This window comes from Pararge aegeria, chromosome 14, assembly GCF_905163445.1.
Source record: "Pararge aegeria chromosome 14, ilParAegt1.1, whole genome shotgun sequence".
NCBI classification, from domain to species: domain Eukaryota; kingdom Metazoa; phylum Arthropoda; class Insecta; order Lepidoptera; family Nymphalidae; genus Pararge; species Pararge aegeria.
The window spans coordinates 12,889,398-12,898,776 of NC_053193.1; the positions used below are offsets into that span (position 1 = coordinate 12,889,398).

General features: G+C 33.3%; 1 protein-coding gene across 1 annotated transcript in view; it reads right to left on the bottom strand.

Moving 5' to 3' along the window:
* The window catches only part of LOC120629305 (UNC93-like protein MFSD11), a 39,500-nt gene extending 30,532 nt beyond the window's left edge, over positions 1–8,968 (bottom strand). Inside the window, exon 1 of the mRNA XM_039898212.1 lies at positions 8,578–8,968. Within this exon, the coding sequence (XP_039754146.1) occupies positions 8,578–8,664 (87 nt within the window). The 5' untranslated portion in view covers positions 8,665–8,968. The remainder of the gene's footprint in view (positions 1–8,577) is intronic.
* Between the last annotated feature and the right edge of the window lie 411 nt (positions 8,969–9,379).

The window sequence follows — 9,379 nt, forward strand, 5'->3', positions numbered from 1 at the left end:
GCTACCAGGATCATATAATGGAGCCAGAATTCATTGAACCAATAAGTACCTATCTTAAAAAATAATTAAAATCCAATATTAATAAAAATCAAAGTGAACGTGCTTTGCGATAGGCGCGATCGCCTTAACTATATTCAATTGATAATAATGTCGACATTACATGACATGTTATTGAAATATATAACCTTGAAAAATTGGTATCTCACCAATAAATCGATTTGACCCAAATTGAATAATCCTTGATATTATCGACTAGTAAGTCGTTGTACGTAAAACAAACAGATTTTATCAGCAATTGCGAATAATATTGATTTTATTTTGAAGTTAATTATGATTTATTGTGGGGCGATTTTGTTAGATCCTGTTAAATCTTTAAACTAACCTCGGTATATCAATAAAATAATGTTTAAGTCAGTGATTTCATAAACTGCCTCTTCTAGTTTTAATTTTGTTTGGAATGTATCTTAGGAACAGATTTTAAATAAATTGATAATAATCTATATATATATATAAAAGGCAAAGGTGACTGACTGACTGATCTATCAACGCACAGCTCTAACCACTTGACGGATCGGGCAGAAATTTTGCACACAGTCATTACATCGCAGGCATCCGCTAAGAAAGGATTTTGAAAATTCCAACCCTAAGAGGGTTAATGGGGGATGAAAGTTTGTATAGAATCCTTCATTTATCAATTAAATTTTCAAGTTACATCCAGGAAAGTTTGATTTTAGGTGTTCGATTATAAATAAAGAAATAAGTGTTCCACAAATTTTAAAAATTCCAACTCTTAGGCATCAAATAGGGGATGAAAATGTATATGAAAGTTTCTAATTTTTTAAGCTATTTACGTTCATATTTTTCTATTAGCAGCAAGACTTTTTTTAAACCTTTGTAGTTAAAATTTACCAAATCCAAAATTGACCTCAACGTGAGCGAAGCTGCGGGCAAAAGCTAGTATTAAATATATAGCAATACAGCCGACTTTATATTAACGGCGTACCTTAAGTTACTTCTCTTTTAATTTCTCCAACGCAGAATTACTCACTTTATGCAAAAATCATTCAATAACAGAACGTTATGGAGTATAGCTCAAAGCATAAATCTTTTTCCACGCGGATGTTTTATTTTTATCGTTTGCTTTAAACATTTGTCCTTTTCTCAACGATATAGGTTCTGCCCGCGATTTACGTTTGTTTGCGATGTTGCAAAACTCCGCGGGTGCAGTTTATTTCCTGGGCAAAAAAACATTTCATCCAGATCAGTTTAGCTGCCAAACCGTTCATCACAAAGGTTTTTGAAGTTATTCTTCTTTTGGCGCTAGGGAAAAACGATGAGAGTATACTAAATACCTATAGTCAACATTTTAGTTTTCAAAAAAAGTTTTGACAGTTTACCTAAACTTTCAATTGTCAAAGTCTGCAGGCTCATTCCAAAATCTCAAATTTGAATGTGAGTTAAACTTGAATGTACGATAATGAGATAACTACTTATGCGTTATAATAAAACTTTCAATGTATTAAATACCTTCTATTGTTAATGTGTTTTTTTTCAACAAACGTTAGAATAAGGCGAAAGTAAAAATTTTATCTTGTTACTCCAAAGAAGAAGAAGTTTTTTTTCGAAATTAAATGTATCCTAAGTCCTAAAGGATCTAAACTATGTATGTGACAAATTTAATCTAGACCCGTTTAATAATTGTGCAACACATAGATGGCAAATAAACAAATCGACACAATTTTATTTATTAATATTGTTTTTGCATACAACCAAATATAATCATTATTAAAAAAACTTTGCCAATCTTGTATTAGTATGAATCCTTACGCATACATTAGACATAAAATGAAAAAAAAAAAAAGTATATAAATGTTTTTTCTTATTTTAATCAATAATTGATGGACCAAGCAGTGCAGCAAGTATTTTATAACAGAACGCTATGAAATATACCGTAAAAATATATGTATATTTTCCGTACACGTAGCCTGAATCCAGTCACAAAAAGAAATTCTATCGGAAATGAAAAAGTTACACAGCTTATAGCACTTTTCTCAGGTATTCCAAGGTTATCACTTTCAAACAAAAAGCTAACTTTATTATTAGTGTAGAACCAGTAATCATAACGAAGGTATACGTTTCACAGGACAAAATTAATTAAAATGTCATTAGCATTACTCATTTGTGTCTTTCCACTTTTACAAATCTCTATCGCTGAGTTACTTCATGCAGCAAGCATTTCACAACAGAGCGTACATTCCTCAAGGTAAATCCAGTAGTTTTATCATTAAACGACATTTAGCATAGCTCGCGGTTACTGTACCGTGCGATTTGGTTTTGATAGACTATTTGATATTGTTTGTAGCTTGTTATGACAGAGACTAAGCCTATCCTATTAAAAAGACCTGAATTATGTTTTATTATCTTTGAGTTATAAGTTTAAAACTACCTGTTTCAGACGCATGGCATTATAATCTCAAGTGCCAAAAACTAAAACATTATTTACAAGACTGTATACGTCCACGAAATAAGGTAGTCAATGAATGTACCTATTACGCCAAATTAGTACGCGCGGCGTCGTGGAACTAATATCAAAGTGCAGAGCGCCATATAGTTGTTGGCAACAAACTTCAGGTCTTGACAAAAGTCTTAGGCCGTAGTTAACCCGCTGGCCCAGTGCAGATTGGTGGACTTCACACGCCTTTGAGAACGTTATGGAGAACTCTCAGGTATGCAGGTTTTCCCACGATGTTTTTCCCATGCTATTTTAAATGCTTAGAGTACACATAACTTAGAAAAGTTAGAGGTGCCGGCTCCCCGAAATTGAAGCCGAATTCCTGACCGTTAGGCTTTCACCGCTGGCATGTCAGATATTTGCAGTGCTTATTAGAAACGAGGAAATCAAACGTGGTGTACATGGTATACTTACTATGTATAAAGTTACAACAACAAATAAAAAAGTGCTGTTACACAAGCGCAATGTAGCGCCGGTCATCGCGAATCTCGGACAATGATCTCAAATTCTGAATATGCATTACATAAATGAAACGTAACACCAATATGGGCAAGCTTATAACTTGTTAGGGTCGTATATCTCGGGGTTTATTGCAAAAATAAGTCATAACTCAGTGTTGCGATAAAAGAACTTATTGGCTGTGGTTTCTTGACCTACATAAAGTAAAAAACAAAATATATTACAGGTACTTGACCTGACGTCGTACCAAAGTTCGCTATGGCATAGTCTTAGTACAAGATTTGCTCGTTCGCAATCGAGAAGTCGTTTTCGAGTATGGAAACACTTGAACATTAGAGTAAAAGGTATTTTAATTGCATTGTTTTAAAGCTCATATTTGGCTTCAATTCTTTAGCTCGGGCTTTTGACAGAACATTTATAAAACAAACATCAGAAGTACAAGATTTGCGACTCTAAAACCTATTACATTAAATCAATTTTACTTTGATGAAACTAAGTTTAATACTCGAAAATGACTCCTTGATTGGCAGCGAGCAAATCTGGTACTAAGTATACAGTATTAGTAGTAATCGGAAGTAAAAGTTCGATTCCCGGCTTTTACTTCCGATTATGGCTTAAGTTAATTTGACAATACTATCGCGTTACCGTTTACGAAGATTAGTGCATATTAACTGGCTCTGGTCGCTTATAAAGTAATTTGTGGTGAACTCGAAAACTCCTAGAATTCATCAAACATGGCATAAATATAAATTCAAATTGCAACGTTGCGATTGAAATTGAATCCGGTAACTGGTTATGTCTTATGCAATATACTAAATGGTCCATAAAAGACTATACTAAAAGCTTTGAGCTGGATTATGGGCATGCTGATTACGTGCGAGAAAATTATTATGAGATGGCTCGCACTACGCTGAAAGCAGATCGGAAGTAGGCGACTCGGGAAAAAAAATTATTTGGCCGACGCGAAGTCGGACTCCGACGCTCTTTTGTCCCAAAGTTTTTTCTACAGTGTAAATCAGGCTACCATCAACGTATCGTAATCAAAGAACATACTCCTTTACTGACTGACTATGTAAGATTTATTTGAATTTAGAAAGTTTTGAATTTAGCAATTGACTTTTATTGCTTGTTTTTTGCTTTAATTTGTAACTTTTTTTTTTATATAAATATTTAATGTAAGTTATTAATTATTAATCATTCTATTTATTGTAGTGTGTAGTGATGGGTCATAGAGACCAAATAAATAAATAAAATAAATAAATACGTTGGTTTCAACCAAAGCACCGACTAAGTATTTTAAGGATAAACACAATTTAGCTCTCATCCTGTATGTAGGTATTTAGTACCTACAATTACAAATGTTTTTTTTATTCGATTACGAGTTAGCCCTTGACTGAATGGTAAGTGACGAAGTCTATGATGCTAGCGGGCTAGCCTAATCAGTTTCGCGGTATCGTACAGGAAGGCTAAATCGCTTGGCGACACGTCTTAGTCGGTAGGATTTTAAGTTAGTCTACGATCTTACCACAAGACAAAAAGCCCCAGGTTGTTGTTACTTTTTACCCGAGAAAGGAACCCGGGAACCGTTACCAGACCAGACTTGGCCTGTAAGCTAATCCGTTTTAATCCGATCCCACGCTGTAATCTATACTTATAATAAAACTGTAACTGGATGATTTCTGTAAATTTAATATATTTTGAACATTTTTACCGGGGGACGCTTTATAATCGATACTGAGTCCAAAACAGATTTTTATTTAATTTTTGTCTGTGTCTCTGTCTGTCTGTCCAGGCATCACGTGAAAACTACTGAACGGATTTAAATAATGTGTGTTATAGGGGTAGCTGATATTTGGGGTCAGCATATACAGTGGCGTGCACTGGGTTTCTTACCAGGGTATGCATATAGCAGGAAAATTGCATAAAACGACAAAAATCCTCCTTTTATACGAGTTATATATCAATTTTAGGGTATACAGTGCTTTTGTGCATGTATGAAGTGCACGTCACTGAGCATATAGGATACTTTTTATCACTATATATATATATATATATATATATATATATATATTTATATATATACACTATATATATATAAACTGTAACTTTTCTCCGGGTAGAAAGTTTTTTTAAGATATTAAAACGGATAGTTACCGATTTGATGCAGACGTAGTTGCGCGGGTCAGCTAATAAATAATAATAATTCTTTATTTTCAGGCAATAATCCCATTGAATAGATTTGTTTTAAAGTACTTTAGTGGGGTCGGCGCAACATGTGTTTTTTTTCTTATACTTAATCAATAATTGATGGACCAAGCATATCTGTTTGTTAGCCCACCTGATTGTAACTCTCGCCTTAAAACAGAGCAACACTTCACAGCGGCATGCGAGGAGCACGTACTGTAACATGCCGCCCTGTGTCCATCAATTTGAGGCGTAGATAGTGCACTTCATACATGCACAAAAGCACTGCCAAATATAATTTGACGGCCGATTGGCGCAGTGGGCAGCGACCCTGCTTTCTGAGTCCAAGGCCGTGGGTTCGATTCCCACAACTGGAAAATGTTTGTGTGAAGAACATGAATGTTTTTCAGTGTCTGGGTGTTTATATGTATATTATAAGTATTTATGTATATTATTCATAAAAATATTCATCAGTTATCTAAAGTACCCATGACACAAACTACGCTTACTTTGGGACTAGATGGTGGTGTGTGTATTGTCGTAGTATATTTATTTATTTATATTTATTTAATTGAGTCTACCGGTGATCCTAGAGCGGGCAGTTACCTTGGCCAACGAATTAGTTTGGCCATCCAAAGGGGCAATGCTGCCAGCATCTTAGGAACTGTGCCTCGCTTCGGTGGTTTCGAGGACGTATTAGATTATTTATTTAGTTTTAAATAGTTTATTTTAGGTTATATTTATAAAACAATTATTTTAAAGAATAAACATTTAATTGCATAAATTGAAATATAGCTCGTTTAGGAGGAGGTTTTATGCCATTTCAAGCAACTTTCCTGCTGTAAGCATGCCCCGGTAAGCAGTGGCGTGCATATAGGGTATGCACAGGGTATGCAGATGATATAAAATTAAGAAAATCTCCAGTACAAGTTATGAAAAACTTAAGGACAGGCATTGTAAGAGTTATAAAAAGCCTACCATTAAGTGTTTATAACTCGTACTGGTGATTTTCTTCAATTTATATCATCGGAATATTCTGTGCATACCCTCTATGCATGCCACTGCTGGTAAGATACCCAGTGCACGCCACTGGGTATCTTACCAGCATTGCAATAATGCTGCTTCGCGGCAGAAATAAGCATGGTGATAGAACTACCTTGGACGAGCTCTGTCACAATAAGCTCTACTTCTACTGAAACTATGTGACCGCAGATACCACGCGAGTTTTCGGCACTATTAACGTCTTTCGTTATCATACGCATGTCTAGAGTTAAAACTTGAGTAACTTGTAACGGAAATAAAGTATATAGGCATCTTAGAGCCAAGTGTGTTCCATCTTAGGCTGCTCTCTATACAGTTCTTATCAGGTTTATTTAATTTAGTAAAACAATTTAAAATTAAATGGATAATAGTTAAATACAGTTAGATCAAAAGTTGTGCAACCGGTGCTACCGACTTATACTCATTAAACTATGCTATGCAGATGTTTATGGGCGGTGGTGATCACTTAACATCAGGTGACCTATTTGCTTGTTTGCCCGCTATTAATAAAGAAAAACAAAGAGATGTGATTTTAATTCCATTGAAACAATATGCATGGTTATCTAACACACACACACACACACACACTTTGCTTTTCAAGGCATTATACACTATTTTGATAGCTATCAGCTCGATTATGATGTCCAATGATGGACATAGGCCACCTCTCTCATTCTTATTAAATGTTTAATTTTGAATAAAACTGAAGGGTAAACATGCCCTCCAAGGCTTGAACGAAATCCCCTTATAGGTCAGCTTGTTACAATCTTAGATTGCATCATCACTTACCACAAGGTAGAATTGCATTCAACATTTTTCAATTTTGGGTTTGGTTCAAATATGGATGATATAACCAAATCAGTGAAACTCGTGGCATTGTACTGTTTGCAGATGATACATATCTAATTTTGAAAACTGATAGAGGTAGGGATAACTCTGACGATTTAAGCTGTGCTGTGTTGCATGTGTCGCACTGGTTTACTGCAAAAATTTACTTTTAAAAATGTGTGAAAATTATTTTAGAAAATGTAAGAAATTCGACAAAAATACAATAATAAATGGAGAGTCACTAAAAATAGAACATTCCTCAGTTTTTCTGGAAATTTCTTATACAAATATTTTTTAAATATCCAGGACAAAATCATGTGCCAAATTATTACCTTAAAACCTGTTCAGCAAATTATGCATTACTAAACACCCACACAACCATATAATTTCACAAACTTTTACATTCAAAATATAACTGTGGTTGTGTAACAAAGAATAAAGAACTAGTTATTATCTATTTTATTTTGCAAGTACAAAATTAATATACTTAGCAATATTGTATTTCATTACAAGATACTATTTATATATTACTTGGTACTTTTTATTAGCTGTGTTAAAAGAATATTGATATTTGTAAATACCTTTTACAGATGTCAATAATAAATATATAAATATAGTTATATTACAAAGTATAAAACTTCACTAAATCTGTGTTTCTTTGATTGTTGTGCTAAGCACACTCATCTCAATAATAAGGGGAAAAATGTTTTTTGTGTTACACAGCATGTTTCCAATGAGTTCAACGTATAATATCTAAATAAACAAACTGCTGCTAAACTCAGCTAGATAAAATATCTCAAAAACGAGTAAACACAAGTTTCTAGTAAAAATTTATAAATAAAATATTACATAAGCTGTAAACTGTATTAACTTGATGTGAAGGCCGAAAAATGAAAGTTATATGTTAAGGTATATTGGAATCTATATTATATATATACAACATACCTTAAGTGAGTTGCTGTTCATAAAACTAAAACAATAGTCAGTAAATTAATTTAATATTTGAACACAATGTTCTATTTCTTTGTAAGTGATATTGTTATATATATTTTCAATCCCTAGGTTCCATTGGGTATAGGAATAAATATCAGACCAAGACATAGTCAAGAGTGACACAGGTGCACACATTATCAAATAAAACAGATATTTAGAAATGTTACTTTTTATGAGATGCTTTGACATCCTAGGGATAAATATTACAATTTTACAACAAAACCTCAAAACATCAAACAATATCAACATAATACTGCTGGTTGTACTGAGATAATTGTAGTAAGCCCCCTAGTACAGCTAGTAAGTAATGAAGCAGTTTAAAATTGTTCTTATTGCTTTAATTTTAAATTGCATTTTATTATGCTTGTTTACAAATTTAAGCATCTAAGTAATATTACATTCACAGTTTCTCTTTTGCTAATTAATCAGGCTGTTTCAAAAAACATCCCTGGTTTAAAATATTTAAGAAAAAACATGCATACAACTATTGTTTAATTATTTTTTAATTATGAGTATACCTGCTCATAATTAAAAATGTAAATTAAATTTGTGAAACTTACCTCTATGTTTCCCATAGTCTGGAATGCAGTAAACACGAACATAAATCCGAATCCGAGTAGAATAACATTTATGAATTTGCGATCCATGATTGAAGATCGTAATAAAAACTTCAACACTAAGTAAACAATAATATTTATTAACGCATTAAAAGCAACACCAATTACTTTAAGTAGTAATATATTTTTGAACTAAGAGGATGACACTGTGTATTGCTTGACGGTTGCCTTTGTAATGTTAATTAAATTTTCTACATCCATTCTCCAAAAATTCAAACTCCCTCCACTACGGCTGTCGAGAAATTCAACGCCAGTAGCAAGTTTTCGTTCTTATGTTTACGGACTCACGGTCGCACAATCCACAATCTACATTTTACAATTTCCAAGACCAATATTTGCCGTCATCAAAAGTAGTAAATAAATAAATAATTGTCAATTGTCAAAATCATTTCCAAATGTCACTGTGAAAGTAATTTTTCAATGACAGCGCCAATCAACGTAACTTTGTGGCACATCAGTGTGCTATTTTGGCACTACGAGAAGCCATAAATCAAAAGAAGTAGAAGAAGTAGAAGATCAGTGTGCTGTTTTGGCACTACGAGAAGCCATAAATCAAAAGAAAACGAAGAAGAATAACTGTGGTAGTCCACAGAGATCATGCGTCAAGTTATGATGAACACAAATTTATTATAAATCCATTATCACGAACTTCAAACCTGGTCAAACGATTTTAACTTTTTTTTTTAAATGAGTGTTTTGTTCTCACATGGGATAGTAATATAAAATACATATGTCTAAAATACAA